A 16,990-nucleotide genomic window follows, 5' to 3' on the forward strand; every position below is an offset into this window, starting at 1 on the left:
GCAGTTATTTGTCAGCATTCATTCATTTAGAAAGGTGGAATTCACTTGCGCTTTAATCACACACACATGCCGTCAGTGTCTCAAGCTACATTATACCACAGAAATATATCTGAAATGCCAATCTAAAGAAAGCTGTAGGTACACACACAAAAGGGCTCTGCTGACATACTTCACTCACCTGCTGTAGAAAGTAATTTAAAAATTAACTCACTATGGGCACCATCTACATCAGATGACTTTGGACCGTCTCATTTAAAGACCTGATCTCAAGCAAAAACACAATTCTTGCTAATCATCAGTATAGTTTAGGCCAGGTTTTCATGTGGTAGAACTACACAGATTTTTATCAGCTGAAGCTTTGGTCCTGCTTACCTAAAGCTTGTAAAAGGGAGCTATAAGGTTTAAAAAAAACCAAAAAACTTGAGTTGGCCCTAGATTCATGAACAGGATTTTCTTACTAATCTGCTGGTGAGTGGGGGCAGGAGAGCACAGGAATCAGTTTCAACACTATTTTATTTCTTCTGTAGGGGATTTTTTCCTGTTGCTTTTGGCTCATTGGCAATATCCTATAATGGGACGTAACAAAAAACTGAAATCTCACTGCAGTCCACAACCCCCTGATATTTGTGACGTACAGAATGATGCAGTCTCTGTGAAGCATCATAGTTCAATTTCGTGGATGGAAAAAGAATGATAGAAAAGGTTGATTTCACCTAATTTGTTAAAAAATTAATGTTTGTAAACACTTACTGGATAGAGTTTACTATCAGACAGGGTCTTACTGGCTTTGTTGCGACTGTGCCTGATTACTAAGCAGTATAGCCAGTAATGACTGTTTGTAAGATCAGGGGGGTTTGTTAGCACAGAAATCCAATTATTATTAATATTAGAAATGCAGTGGCACATTAAGGGCTCAACCAGGACTGAAGCCCAAATATCAGAATCACTGTATAGACACACAGTGACAGTCCCTGCTGCCAAAGGATTTGTAATCTAAACAAAGAACTACTGTTGCTATTTTACACTATCACCGTTTTACAGCTGGGGAAACCAAGGCACAAAGCAATTGAGTGTCTTGTGCAACATCTCACACGAACTCTGAGGCAGAGCCAGGAACAGAACTCAGATTTCCTAAGCCCCAGTTCAGTGCTTTAGACACAAAACAATAATTTGGGGGTGGAACTTAACTCATTTTTACCTCTAAACCAACTGCTGATTTTTCTGCAGTTGTTCAAATCTCTTCCTCTTTGTCTGAGGAAACACAGGTATAGTACAGAACCTTTAGATTTCGTCCCCTTTATCAACTAGCATAGTTGAGTCATCCTACTTCCTCACTCTCACTTTCCTTCTGGCTACTTTCCATTGATCGTCCTTCCCTCACTACAGTTTTTATAATGCACTAGTCAGTCCTTTAAATAGACACCAGAGTGCAGTGTGGTGTACTGCAGGTGGTACTGTGTGCTGGCTGTCCTGGCTCTGCCTCTTCTGTCCAAAATCCCACCCTTTCCAGGATTACAGAGCTGCCCCCTTCTACCTTCCTCAGGACCAGGCAAGTCTGTCAGCACCTGTGCCTACACTAAAAGCGCTATATTCAAACAGCTGCACCACTGCTATGCCATTAGGAGAGCACTCTCCCATCAGCGTAATTACTTCACTTCCACAAAAGGCGGCTGCTATGTTGGCAGGAAAGCACCTCCCACCAGCGCAGGATGTGTATGGTCAGTTCTTAGGTTGCTGTAACTTGTCTCTCAGGAGGGTGTCTTTCCACACTCCAAACAACATGTTATATCAATACAAGTGGTAGTGTAGACCTGCCCGTACACACTAATTGGCTCCAACTAAAAAGTCCACTTACCATTTGAAGGGCACCAAAATATGCCATCAGATATCCTGTGTATGCTGCATCCAGTCCAAAGAAATTCATAGAGATGATGGAAAACATAATCAGGAAAAAACCTACAGGGTGGATTAAAAAGAAAATATCTTGAAGTGGTATTGGAATATATTTACAGTGCAAGTAAGGGGCTACACCCTGCTTCATTACCATGGACGTAAAGACAGTGGAGTTGCTCCGCATTAATGCTGAATGCAGAGACATAGATGAACATACTTTGGGTTTAAAAAAAGAATATTTAACCATTTCAGCTATTACCTTTAAAAACGGAACACCGAGTAAGTTAGACACAAGCATGCTGATTAATGGAAGCTGTTTGTATGGTTTCGTTTGGCCAGCCATGCTAACTTTTAGGATAGTGCACAGAAAAAAATTGTTCAGGCAGATTGTAACCTGGGTTTAATTCCTCATTCCTTTTTTCTAACTTCAGATTTCCACCGATGGGTTGGGGGTCTGAGAAACAGTCTAAGGATAGCAGATTAAATACAGTGGTTTTACTGTACTCATTGAATGACTTCACTGGCATGTGAAGTTTATCTGTCTCTTATGCATCTCTAATGTTGTCAGCACCAGAGAGGCAGTCACAGAAGCATGGATGGCCTCAGCCCACAGTGGGCCCACTTTTCAACCACTGTATTTTACACACACTCTCCCCCCTGCAAAACCCACATTTTGTATGGTAGAAGATAATGAAGATTTCCAAGATATCACATATTGCACTGCAAACCTCAAGGCTATGTCTACACCAGCACCTTCCTTTCGGAAAGGACATGGTAAATGAGAGAGTTGGGAAGATGCTAATGAGGCACATGCATGAATATGCAATGCCTCATTAGCATAATGGCAGCTGCGTGTGATTTCCGGCAACTAACTCACTAATACAGTTACAGCAGAAAGGTTTTGCCCACAGTTTTTGTGATACTAAGAAGGATTATAGTTCTCTGTCTATAATGCTGTATACACAGCCAGGTGTTTCCTCTTCCCACCTGTTACAAGCATACATCTAGACTATTTTCACTCACCGCTGGAAATACATTTAGACGATTAAATATATTTAAAAAAAAGTAATATTAATAAAAGGCTAGGTGGCACAGAGTATGCTGTAACACATTAGACCAGTCCCTCAGTGGGCATAAAGCAGTGGAACTGTATCAATTCACTCCAAATGAACATCTGGCTTACTGACCCCATCAATTCATAGCTTTTTTGGTGCTCTGTCCTGGCCTCATCACGAGAGCTAAGATGGTTGCTGAAGTTCTACCCTCTGTCCACACAAAGCTGGGCAGTATATCTAACAGCTATCAGCTACTACAGTGAGTGGGGAAAGAGGTGTGTACGCTATGGCCAGAACGTTCAGAGGAGCTGAGCGCTCCCAGTTGGGGCCACACTTCCAGAAGAAATTTTTTAGAACTTTAAACTGTGGGCACAGAGACCTTGAAAATCTCTCTGTGACCTCTTTTGAAAAATCAGCGCCAAGAAGGACAAATGATGAACCTGGCACAGTGGTAATTACATCCATCATGGCTTGGAAGACTCAGTAAAAACTGGGAAATTTGGGGTAACGTTTTAAAAAGCAGCTAAGTGACTTTGGTACCTAAGTCCCATTTTCAATAGTGCTTTGGGGAGTTAGGGAATAAGTCCCACTGACTTTCAGTGAGAGTTAGGCCTATGATATGTGGCTTAGGTGTCTCAGTTTGGGGGTCCTAATTTCACACACCTTAAAAGAGTCTGAATTTCAGAAAGTGCTGAACATCCACCCTCTGAAAATCAGGCCCTTGTGAGAGGTTTCAAGTTGGTCACTGAGAAACTGAACCACCAAAAACCACTAGTCATTTTTTTAAATCTTAGCCTAAGTCCATTTTGGAAATGTGATTTAGACTCTTACTGATAGCTGAATTTTCAAAGGTAGTTAGGTGCCTAAACATGCAGATAGAAAAACAGTCAGGTTTTCAGATTTGCTATAGTCCGAACTAAAATAATCTGCTGTGGCCCACGTGCATCCAAGCACCAAAATATCTTTAAAAATCTTGGCCATAAGGCACTTTTCGATATTTTACATTTGGCTTGTTTTGCCTCGTCCTCGCTCTCTTTTATGCACTAAATTTTAATGGAACATTTTTTCCTGCTCAAGTTGAGAAGAAGCGCGGTCATGTAGTAAAATACTGCACCTTGTTCTTAGACTTGCAGATAATCTTCCTCTTAGAGGTACCCTTAATACAACAGGCCATCTGTCTATCACCAGCCTGCCTTGCGTGTACCTCACTTAAGAAGGAATTCATTACTCCACACAAGTTAATTTTAAATGAGTAACCATTGCCAACTTGCCTCTTTACACATTACAAACTTGTTTACAATATAAATAGAAGCAAGCCTGTAATTTAGATAAATTAACTCATATAATTATATGGTTGCAGCAGCCAGATGAAGGTAAACGAGAGCATTCATTTGGAGTTTAGCCTGAAGCAGTGAGGTACAAATAAATGGAAAACAGCCATATTGCCTCAGGCTGTAATCATTTGGTCTATAACTTGATGTGAGACCTGAAAAATGAAGTCAGGTGTTGCTAGAGATTTACTAGGTGGAGCTCCTCTGTGTTAATCAGCTATTTTCCCAGTGTGGAACTGTGCTATGGAAAGGATAGTTTTTTAGATCAAACTTAATATGAGATCCTGGCCACTCAGGATTGTTAATAATTCCCAGGACATTTTTCCAAGCATTACAATATTAGCCACTGTGTCCTGCCCAAATCCCATCTTAGTTAATTACATTTTGCCTCTCTCACATTTTACCATATAGTTTTGTAATGGCATTGCGATTCTTCGTTTTCCCCTATAAATATGTTACATTGCTGCTTGTGCAGAATGGCTGTCATGTTCCAACCAGAAGCTTACACATTTCCTTAGCAGGTGAGGTCACAAATACCTAGACACTCAAGTGCATCTTGGGATTCTTTTTGGAAGAAATTTGCTAAATGTGCTACATATGAGGCTTTATATTGCAGATTACACAGAACTATTGCCCCAGGGTTACACAGTGACATTTTAAAAGTTAAAAATCATACCATGAGCCAACACTTGGAAATCAGGAATCTCCTTAAAAATATCACATTTCAAATCTGCCTGTTTTGTAAAATAGACTACAGTAGGGTCTCAACATTCAGAAGGGCTCTGCGCTCAGAACCCTCACGAATGTTGATTTTCGTGAAGTGGCGGGAGGGAAATGGGAACCCCAGGAGAGCCCTGGCAGTTGCCAGCACTCACGGCCCCAGAGTCCCAAGGAACCCCAGCACCCACCAGTGGTCATGGCCCTGGGGAAACAAGGCCACTGAAGAATAACTGAATTCGCAAATGTGGCAATCGTGAATAGCGAGACTCTACGTTAATTCTATGAATTTTCCATTAAGTGATTTTTCTGAAGGTGTCACGGTAACTGCATTTTCCCTTTGGCTTTATTTGCATGTTGTTCTTTTCTCCAGTGGGTTCTCTCTTGGACAGGGTTGATAGGTTGCACAGAACTCAGCATCTCAGGTCAATGCCCAATACATGTAAAAAGTGAAACGCAGACACCCCTAAAGAAATCGTTCACAGATTCCTGCAGAAGCCGGTGAATCTCATTTCTAATACTGTTAGGAAATATTCCAGGGAATGGTAAAAGCATTTTGTCAAGCTCTCTCACTTTCAACCACTCCTAGTAAATCTGCTCTGATAGGCAGGCTTAATGTCACTTAGATGTCGAGAATTATTTTAAAATGGACTGCCTCCTTTTTTGAGCGTTTGCAAAAGTTGTGCACAAATCCACCTAATACAGTTTGCGTGTGCATAAGCTGGCAGCTCTCCAACTTATATAAGAAACCAAAGTGAAGCCCTGAAATTGTGTGGTCCAGAGGGATGGCACTGAGACATCTGCGCATTAGCCAAAAGAGCCCTCAAGATTTCTCAAGTGAAAAAAGCACACCAGATAACGGAGCTTATCACTTCCTGAACTCAGGGTCCTGTATCTTACAAAAGATTGCGACCACTGCATTAGATTCTGACCCTCTCTCCTTGGCTACGTCTACACTGAAACAAATCTTTGAAATGGCCATGCAAATGGCCATTTTGAAGACTACTAATGAGGTGCTGAAATGCATATTCAGTGACTGATTAGCAAGTGCCGGCTGCAGCTCTTCGAAATTGCCGCTTTTGCTTCCGTGCGGCTTGTCCAGAAAGGGGCCCTTTTCGAAAGGACCCTGCGAACTTCGAAATCCCCTTACTCCTATCAGCAGATAGGAATAAGGGGATTTCGAAGTTGGCGGGGTCCTTTAGCAAAGGACCTCAGTCTGGACGAGCCGTGCAGCAGCAAAAAGCAGCAATTTTGAAGAGTCGCGGTCGGCGGCATGCTAATGGAGTGCTGACTATGCATTTCAGCACCTCATTAGTAATCTTCTAAAAGGCCATTTCAAAGACTTGTGCTAGTGTAGACACAGCCCTTGTGCCACAAGCAGGAGGATGAACAAATTTTTGTATGTGCACAGCACAGCCTGCAGCTTCCTGGCACAACACAGAGAAGAAGAAAGGGTTGTGCCATTCAAAGAGGAGAGGGAATATGCATTAATATGTAGCACAGTCACATACTAGGAGAAGCCATAAAAGTCCTGTCTGCAGAGCTTTTTTTCCTGATGGAATGCCACGGAACAGCATTATGGCACCTTTTTTTCTGGTACCATCATTTTTAAAAGACGACTGAGCAGTTCTGAGATGCACGTGGCTCTTTAAAGATCCATTTGCGGCTCACACCGTTGCTGCTCTCTTCCAGCTCCCAGCACCCTGCTGCTCTGAAAGAGGACTCAATAAAATTGAGGGGGAAGGGGAAATGGGGAGGTTTGGGGCTTGAGTTCCAGCACCATTTTTTCTAGGAAAAAAAGCACTGCCTAGCTGTATGTATAAATGAATGTAGCCAGTCATGAATGACTACTGCTAGTCCAGCATCTCTCTTCTCATTGTTGAAAAATGTATTATTTATTATTATTATATTTGTATTACAACAATGTTCAGAGGCCCCAGCTGCGATTAGAGTCCCATTGTGCTAGGTGCTGCACAGTCTAGCCCAGTGTTGGTGTTGAAGAGTGTACAGATTAAACAAACAAGACAAAGGATGGGAGAGAGAAAGCTTCCTTATCCTCATCTTTCAGATAGGGAACTGAGGTAGAGATATTACATAATTTGAACAAGGTCACACAAAAGCCTACAGAAGGAAATTTGTTACAAGTTCAGCCTCAGATTTGGCCCTATCTAACTGTGAGTGGCAATGCTGGACTATGCTATATTGATATGAAATAGCTTTGGCAGAAAAAAAAATAGTCCTGTTTCCTTTCTCCTTCACTTATGACTAAATATAAAGGTATTTCATATACACCTGGAAAGAGAAACCTATTGGTTTTATACTTTTTATTTTAAATACTGTAATGATCACATAGAATTACCTGTAGGAAGGCCAGAAAGGACCTTGATTAAGAACACTTCCTTTACTCCTGGAAGCTTCATCAGGCGTAGGATTTCTGAGAGACTAAACAAACTACTAGACTGCGATGTACCTATGAAAATGATTGACAGAATAACAGTCTATTTACAGGGGATAGAAGCAGGAAACAAGAACAATGCATCTTATCGCACTCACAACCAACTCTCCACAGGGAACATTTCTTTGTTCGTCTCTGTAGCATGGTTCTCTATTGACTATTTGGGTTTGGTTCTCTGCACTTGGAACCTCACCAGCCTCAGATGGAGGCTACTGCAGAGCAAAAACAAACTATCCAATAAACATCTGCAGAGCTGACTAGTGAGGACTGTGCCTGAACATGAATCAAAAACCTCTAGCCCTTTCCTCATTGTATTCAGCCCTTACAATTGGTCAGATGGTGGGATGCCGTCAGACATTTCTGCCTTCTCAGATCTCTCTTTTATTTTAGGTTTAGCTTCACACAGATTTTTCCAAGTTGCATTACAAACCCTAGTCTGAAAGATGATGCACCATAAATATCACATGGAAATAAATTGTAGAGTCTGACTGCTAAGAAAAGATAACCCAAGCCAGATCTTCAGTTCGTATAAATCAGCCTTTAACCATCAAAGTCACTGATTTACAATAGCTGAAACCTCAACCTTTGATACACTCTGTTGACCAAGATAATTTCCACTGTATCCAGTGTGCACAGAACTCCCATTCCAGTCAAATGAAGTTCTAAGTGTGGAGGTCTTGCATGTTGGGCCTTTTACACACAATAATCCCCTTTCTAGGGCCACCATCTACAACAGAAAACGGGTATTGAAGGTGGCGCGTCAGGCTGAGCTGTAAATGCTCTTGGTTCTGTAGCCCACAGTGTTTGCCTTCACATTACATGATGAGTTTATTGGAATATAATTCATATGATTGAAATTATTATGATTTTTGAATTAGTAGGTTTTAAAAAATCTTCTGAAGAGAATTTCTGTGTTTAGGCTCAGCAGACTAGTGACGTATAGGCTGCATATAATTTTCCATATGCCAAAGTTCTGAGCATTAAGTAGAGCAAACTTCAAGTTTAATAGGATAGTGGAAGCTGAATGAATGGCGGTGGAGAAAGCACTGTAAACAAACTAGGTTGTAGCTGTGACAGCTATGGCAATTTCCTGCGGTATCCTGGACAAGCCTTACTGAATTAAGTTAAACCTTACTGAATTATATTTGTGTCTTAGAAGTTCATTGCGTTTACAATTGTTTATATGTATGTCATATTTAATGGGGCATCGGGGACATGACTACTGTAAACCCTAAGAAGTGTGATGAAAACCAAAGGTCTCTTTAGAACAATCTGTCAGATAAAAATGAACTTTCAGTTTAGTGTATTTCTTAGGAAATACTTGGCAAACTCTCATCATTGGGCCCAATGTTTTGAAGCTGTTGCCCCAAGGAGAAACTCAATGTCTGTTGATTGCCTGTTTCCAGGGTCCCAGGGATATACACCTAAAATGTATGAGGGAGCAACTCAGACTCATGAGAGCTCTTATTCTGCTCTTGTAACTGCAGGAAAACCCATGCTGGGTTTGAAGGATAGACTCCACCAGAGCCTTTGTTAGGGCTGGAGTAAACTCTGATAAGAATCTCTATGAATGCTAATAACCTTATCATTTTATGAATAAATGTGCTTACTTAGGTGCCCTCATGACTGTGGGCAATGACTCTATTTATAGCTCCTGAAAAGAAAGCAAATCATACTTCAGGGTTGGCTGCTTGCTGAGACTAGGCAGAGAACACAGCAGCTTGGAAAAACCACAGACAGGAGGGAGAGAGATATATGGGTCCCCATCCAAGCAGAGGGATGACAACTAAGGAGCCGGGACTTTAAAAGTGGGTGCCCTTGCAGCACTCGAAGGGAAGGAATCACAGGTGTAGCTGGGTGGAACTGTTACAGAAGCCAAGGTGCTCAGCCAATTGCAATGGAACAAGTGGCCACTGGAAATCTGAGTTCAAATAGTGAACAGGTCCCAAGTGACCATCAGCTAGGTGGTTCCATCTCCAGCACTGCCAAAAAACCCTTCTGGTTTGATACATGTTGCACCACAGGCAACGTCATCTCATATGAGGGTGAGGGATCAGCACTGAGCACTTCCAACAGCCTAGTTACTTTCCCATAGCTATGCCAAGTTGTCAGAAAGGGTAAAAACTCACTCTGCTGTGCAGCTTGTCCTTCTGCCTTTGGTTTGGTGCGAGCAGGGATACAGGTCATTACTATCAGTGCGCTTACGAGACTTGCCACTACAGCCACATATAAAGGAAAGTAAATGCTGTGAAGAGAAAGAGCAGTTATGACACACATAAAATGGACTGACTTATGTGGGACTAACACTGATCCTAGAAGCATGTAGGTGCCAAAGATTATTCATATGAATAAACAGTAATAGTCCCTATGAAGTCCTGGTGAGTAAGGCTATGCAACTACATTTGGAATTGAGGCCTTACACGATCTGATCATGTAATCCCTTAGAAGATAGATTTTACTGGAAACCATGTTATAGTAGTATATAAACAATAGGCTTTAAACAGAGCTTTTTAATTTGTAAAGCTCAGAAAAAACTGCTTTCTTGGCAAAGCTGCTTAGAGATCCTCCGCTGGAACAAATGAATCATTAATTATGATCTACCCAATTACACCGGTGAGCCAAATTCTGTCACCTCTATTCACATTGTGTAGTACCTTAATCTGCAAGGAGCCCACCTGATTTCAACTGGCCTCCTCCTGGAGTAAGATCCTACTCAACAGGAGTAATGGAGATATAATCCAGTCCAATCAATACACAGGAGCTTAGAGAGTAGAGATGCCAAACCACTAGATAGTATCCACATAAGATGATAAAACATAATTTAAAAAAAATCCACCTCTGTTTATCTTAGGGTAACCACTTTTTTCACTCACTTGACAAAAAAGTATAGACTAGCAAGCACCTTTGACTGTCACCCTAAGATGCTCACAGCCAAGGGGTCCCCATGAAATAAAGCAAAACTATTTCCCACCCAACCACCAAAATTATTATTTTGGCTCTGACCGCATATTTCAGGGATGTGGGATGTTGTTAACAGGAGTTATCATACCAAATTTTTTGTGGCCTCAGAACGCAGACACCAACTCTCGCAGGTGACTCCTCTGACATTTTTTCTTAAAATACTTAATTAACTTTTGGAAAAACAAATAAACCTGCACAAATACACATCCAAATAATTGTAATTTTATGTAGGGTTTTAGAAGATTCAATAATAAAAATAACGTACAGTTATTCTGTACTGGACCTAAACAGAATAGAAACACAAATCAGGTGCTTTGCACATTCTTGTCTTTTTTTTCTTGTTTCTTTTGCTCTTTTTAGACTTGCTAACTGCTAAGTTTGCTGTGGAATGAGATATAAACAACTATCACTTTTCACAACAGACTTACTCACCGCCAGCAAGCCCAGGGAGAAATAAAGTCCTGAATGGAGTAGTGAGTATGCAGGCAGGGGAAGCCAGGGAAGATGGGGCACCAGGGAAGGCAGCAGGGCCCAGGGATGATGGAGGCAGCTGGAGCTCAGCACAGTGCAGTGGGAGAAGAGCCCAAAGCCCCTGGCAGGAGCTTAACACCTGCAACCCCAGGGCTGAAGCCCCTAACCTCAGTAGCAGAGATGGGAGGAGAAAGAGAGACCTTCCCTATGTGCTGACTGCCTAACACTAACCGAAAACAACGGCTATGCTAAAGAACTATTTACAACTATTTACACAAGAGAAGCTAGGGTGTAGTGACCCACCAACAAGCACTTCGCCACAATAGCAACAGCCTCAGGGCGGTAAAAAGGAACGGAAGGGCCTTGGGGTTGGCAGGGTCATGCAGAGGGCTCCCCACTGGTGCCACTGCAGGGGGCTCCATAGCAGACTCAAGAGCTAGGGAAACCTTTCCTACAAGAAAAACCTCTACTGGCAGCAAACAGTGGCTGCATTTGAGAAATGCTTAGACAACTTTCTGTGGCCAGGGAAGAAGAGTCCTGGTTATCATTTTTAAGTCAACAATATTTGCTAAAACTCCAGTTACACTCTCGACAGAGAAGGTTAAGAGGTGACTTGAGCTTGATCTTGAAGTACTCACACAGGAAGATTTCTCTTTAATCTAGCAGACGAAGGCATAATAAGTGACTACAATATAACTTGAGCTAAATTGAGATTAGAAACAAGAGAAAAAGCCATGCTAGTCTATATACTATCAAAACAAAAAAGCAGCCAAGTAGCACTTTAAAGACTAACAAAATAATTTATTAGGTGAGCTTTCATGGGACAGACCCACTTCTTCAGACCATAGCCAGACCAGAACAGACTCAATATTTAAGGCATAGAGAACTAAAAATAGTAATCAAGGTTGACAGATTAGAAAAAAAAGTTATCAAGGTGAGCAAATCAGAGAGTAGAGGGGCGGTGGGGGGGGGAAGTCAAGAATTATATTAAGCCAAGTATGCAAAAGAGCCCCTCTAATGACCCTGAAAATTTGCATCCCGGTCCAAACCACGTGTTAATGTGTCAAATTTGAATATAAAAGAGAGTTCAGCAGCCTCTTTTTCCAAAGTAGTGTGAAAATTCCTCTTCTGTAACATACAAACTCTTAAATCATGGACAGAATGGCCCACTCCATTAAAATGTCGGCTACTGGTTTGTGGATCAGGAGTGTTTTTATGTCTGTTTTGTGCCCATTAACTCTTTGTCTAAGAGTTTGAAGTCTGTCCAATACACAAAGCATCTGGGCATTGTTGGCACATGATGGCATATATGATATTAGTTGAGGAACATGAGAATGAATATACTAATATATTTATGGCTGATCTGGAACAACAGTTCCTCAGCTCTTGTCCCCTATTACCCCTCCTCTACTTAAGATACATTGATGACATCTTAATGATTTGGACCCATGGTATAGAGACTCTAGAAGACTTCCACAGAGACATTAACAATCTGCACCCCACCATCAACTTATGCCTTGATAACTCCAGGCGAGACATACATTTCCGAGACACTACAGTACAAATCAAGGATGTCCTGATCGGCACCACACTCTACCGGAAACCTACTGATCTCTATATTTACCTACATGCTTCTAGCTTCCATCCTGCACACATAACTAGATCCATTGTTTACAGTTAAGCCCTTAGATACAAATCGCATTTGCTTTGATCCTACTGACAGAGACCAAAAACTACAAGATCTTTACCAAACATTCATAAACCTAAATTACCCACCAGGAGAAATAAAAAAACAAATCAACAGGGCCAGATGAATACCCAGAGACCAGCTACTCCAAGACAGGCCCAAAAAAGCCAAGAACAGAACACCACTGGTCATGACCTACAGCCCCCAACTCAAAACTACTGCAACACATTATTAAAGACCTACAACCTATCCTTAATCAGGATGCCACACTCCAGAAGGCCCTAGGTGACATGCCCGTTCTCTCCTACAGACAACCCCCCAACCTTATGAGGATTCTCACTAACAGCCCACAGTCTATACTGCAGGAACACCAGTCCTGGGACCTTTCCTTGCAACAAAGCCTGGTGCCAGCTTTGTCCACCTATCTATTTTAGGGATACCATAACTGGACCTAACCAGGTTAGTCACAGAATCATGGGCACATTCTCATGTTCCTCAACCAACATCATATATGCCATCATGTGCCAACAATACCCAGATGCTGCGTGTATTGGACAGACTTCAAACTCTCTTAGACAAAGAGTTAAAGGACACAAAACAGACATAAAAACACTCCTGATCCACAAACCAGTAGCCGACATTTTAATGGAGTGGGCCATTCTGTCCATGATTTAAGAGTTTGTATGTTACAGAAGAGGAATTTTCACACTACTTTGGAAAGAAAGGCTGCCGAACTCTCTTTTATATTCAAATTGGACACATTAACAAGTGGTTTGGACCGGGATGCAAATTTTCAGGGTCATTAGAGGGGCTCTTTTGCATACTTGGCTTAATATAATTCTTGACTTCCCCCCCCCCCACCGCCCCTCTACTCTCTGATTTGCTCACCTTGATAATTTTTTTTTCTGATCTGTCAATCTTGCTTACTGTTTTTGGTTCTCTGTGCCTTAAATATTGAGTTTGTTCTAGTCTGGCTATGGTCTGAAGAAATGGGTCTGTCCCACGAAAGCTCACCTGATAAATTATTTTGTTAGTCTTTAAAGTGCTACTTGACTGCTTTTTTGTTCAAATTAGAAAGAAGGTGCTAAATGCTTAACAGTAAGAATAAAACCTCTGCTACAATTTACCCAAGGAGATGGTGGATTCTACATTACTTGAAGTCTTTATGTCAAACCCGGATGTCTTCCTAAAACATATGCGCTAATCGAACCACAAGACGCAGGCCTAATGCAAGAATTTCACGGCCTGCAGGGCCATCCTGACCAGCAGCTGCATCGCAGGGGAAGCAGAAGCTGTAGAGAGAGGCCAGGGGCTTCCAACTCTCCTGGACTGGACAGACTGGATGCTATTTTCTGCAATGGTGTCCAGTCTGTCTGATCTGGGAGAGCTGGCAACCTTGGAACATGGCAGGGAAGGAGGCACACCTGAGAGCCTCAGGTGAGAAGGCAGGAGATGCAGATGGCAGCGGTGAGCATGAGCACTGTCTGGAGAAGCAGGAGGCAGACACCCCAGCTGCCACATCTCTCCAACAGCACTCCTTCTCTTCATTCACTGACTGTGTAGCTGCCCCCACTCTTCCAGAGTCCTCCAGCCTGCACACACAACACTCTCTGCTGCCTCCTGAGCAGGGGCTGGGTGCAGAGCTTGTGGGGGAAGAAGGTGGCCAGAAGATGGGGCTGCTGCAGCCCAAATGCTAAGCCTGGCGGGGGGCGGTGCACACATCCCTAGGCGCACACAGCCTAGGGCACCAGTAAAAGTAGGGCACCACATTTAGTGCTTCCCTATGCAGCTGCATTTGCTTAACAATGGACCCTGATGACCTCTGTCATACAGGTGATCAAACTAGATCAATGGCTATCAACCACTTGTGGCCCAACCAGCACACAGCTGCAACCCATGAGACAACCTCAGGCCCATAATGGAAGTATCAGATGCATCCGACAGTGGTAAATAGGTTGGGAACACTTGGAACAGATGATCACCATGACCTCTTCTGGCCTTCAGAATTAGGAAAACAGAGCTTAACTGATACAATGGCATTGTGCTGGCTCACTCCATAGAATTGTATGTAGTGAAGCTCATCTAAAACGTATTCTGCAAACAGGCACCAAAGGACATGTGACAGCTGAAACTTGCAAAGCCATCCAAGGCATCCTTCAGTCTGCGTAGACTATGGATCGCACCCTTCGTAACTCCATTTAAGATCGTCATTTGCAGCGTTGACTGTGACTGTGGAGGCTCACACGAGAGTGACAGTCCTGGTGTCTGGCAGGTCCTTGCTGTCCTTTCTATGGGCTCACTTCTCCTCTGCCAGCTGTCTGATCTTCATCTCGCCCTTCTGAAGGCCCTTGTGTAGCTCCTGCTTCCAGCTGCTGCGGTCATCTGCCAGCTCTTCCCAACTATCTGGGTCTATGTCTACCTCCTTGAGATCCCTCCACAGACGTCTTTGCAGCACAATTGGGGGCCTCCGGGAGGTCTTTTGCCAGAGGCTAGCTCGCCGTACAGGATGTCTTTTGGGATGTTCCATCATTCATCCTGTGGACATGGCCAAGCCAGCGGAGCCACTGCTGCCTGAGGAGGGTATGCGTGGTTGGAATTCCAGCTTGCTTGAGGACAGCGTTGTTGGGCACTCTGTCCTTCCATGATATCCCAAGAATGCACCTGAGGCAGAGCAAGTGGAAGACATTCAGCCTCTTTTCCTGGCGGGCGTACAGGGTCAAAGACTTGCGGCCGTAGAGGAGGGTGCTGAGGATGCAGGCTCTGTGGACTTGCATTTTGGCGTGAGTGTACAGCTTGTTGTTGTTCCACACTCTCTTGATAAGTCTGAACAGAGTTGTGGCTGCTTTTCCAATCCTCCTGTTTAGCTCAGACTCCAGCGACAGGGTGTTGGTGATGGTGGACCAGAGGTAAGTAAACTCGTGGACAACCTCTAGCGTGTAATCATCAATGCTGATTGATGGAGGTTCAGCAACATCCTGACCAAGTACATTTGTCTCCTCTAGGCTGATGGTAAGCCCGAAGTCTTTGCATGCTTTGGAAAACTGATCCAACAGTTTTTGAAGCTGGCCTTCTGCGTGTCACTGCAGTAGCATCGTCTGCGAACAGCATGTCTCTAATGAGCACTTCCCGCACCTTAGACTTAGCCTTCAGCCTTGCAAGATTAAACAGTTTCCCGTCACATCTTGTGTGCAAAAAGATGCCCTCTGTTGAGGATACAAAGGCACGCTCCAGGAAGAGTACAAAGAAGATCCCGAACAATGTCGGAACAAGGACGCACCCTTGTTGCCACTCCTGATGCTGAATGCATCCAATGATGTGCCGTTATATCGGATGGTTCCTCTCATGTCTTCATGGAAAGACTGGATCATCTTGAGTAGCCGTGGTGGACAGCCTCTCTTGTGGAGCAATTTAAACAGTCTATCCCTACTGACCGATTCAAAAGCCTTGGTCAGGTCGATGAAGGGGACAGAGTGGCTTCCTCTGCTCCCTGACTTTCTCTTGCAGCTGCCTCACGGAGAAGATCATGTCAATGGTAGATCTCTCGGTGTCGAATCCACACTGGGATTCAGGATACACCCTCTCAGTGAGCTTCTGGAGTCTGCCGAGGATGACACAAGTGAACAATTTGCCGGTGATACTTAGGAGGGAGATTCCACAGTAATTGTTGCAGTCACTTCTGTCTCCTTCGTTGTTATACAAGGTTACAACGTTGGCGTCCCGCATATCCTGTGGAACCTCACCCTCCCTCCAGCACAGGCACAGCAGCTCATGGAGGTGTTCCAGGAGTGTGTCCAAGGCACACTTGATTACCTCTGGTGGTATACCATCCTGGCCTGGGGCCTTTCCCTACTGCAGTGCTCTCAATAGCTTTCTTCAATTCGACCACAGTTGGTTCCTGGTCCAGCTCGTCCATGACTGACAGGAGCTCGACAGCATTGAGGGCTATATCAACCACAGAGTTCTCGCATGAGTACAGTTCGGAGTAGTGCTCGACCCATCGCTCCATCTGTTTGGCTTTGTCAGTGGTGACTTCACCAGATTTCGATTTCAGAGGTGCCATCTTGTTCTGAATAGGTCCCATTGCCTTCTTTATGCCCTCGTACATTCCCCTGAGATTACCAGAGTCAGCACAGGTCTGGATACTGCTGCACAGCTTAAGCCAGTAGTTGTTGGCACAATGCCTGGCTGTCTGCTGTACTATTTTTCTGGCTACTCTGAGTGCTTGCTGGGTACCCTGACTCGGTGAGCGTTTGTACTCCAGAAGTGCAGCGTGCTTCTTTTCAATGACTGAAATCATCTCATCGGAGTGAGCTTTGAACCAGTTGTTTGTGTTTCCAGCTCTTCTTCCAAACACCGACAAGGCCATATTGTAGATTGTGTCCCTCAGATGCTGCCATGTGGATGTCGCATCAGCACCCCC

The 16,990-nt window shown here is 43.5% G+C and overlaps 1 protein-coding gene across 7 annotated transcripts in view; it reads right to left on the bottom strand.

Moving 5' to 3' along the window:
• The window catches only part of SLC67A1 (solute carrier family 67 member 1), a 144,991-nt gene that overhangs the window by 29,895 nt on the left and 98,106 nt on the right, over positions 1–16,990 (bottom strand). For all 7 annotated transcript variants that reach the window (XM_074997804.1, XM_074997807.1, XM_074997805.1 and 4 more), the window contains 3 exons: positions 9,581–9,696; positions 7,356–7,466; positions 1,856–1,956 (listed from right to left, as the gene is read on the bottom strand). In XM_074997804.1, coding sequence (XP_074853905.1) covers positions 1,856–1,956; positions 7,356–7,466; positions 9,581–9,696 — 328 coding nt within the window. The remainder of the gene's footprint in view (positions 1–1,855; positions 1,957–7,355; positions 7,467–9,580; positions 9,697–16,990) is intronic.

Source organism: Carettochelys insculpta, chromosome 6 (genome assembly GCF_033958435.1).
Source record: "Carettochelys insculpta isolate YL-2023 chromosome 6, ASM3395843v1, whole genome shotgun sequence".
In the NCBI taxonomy this organism is placed as follows: Eukaryota; Metazoa; Chordata; order Testudines; family Carettochelyidae; genus Carettochelys; species Carettochelys insculpta.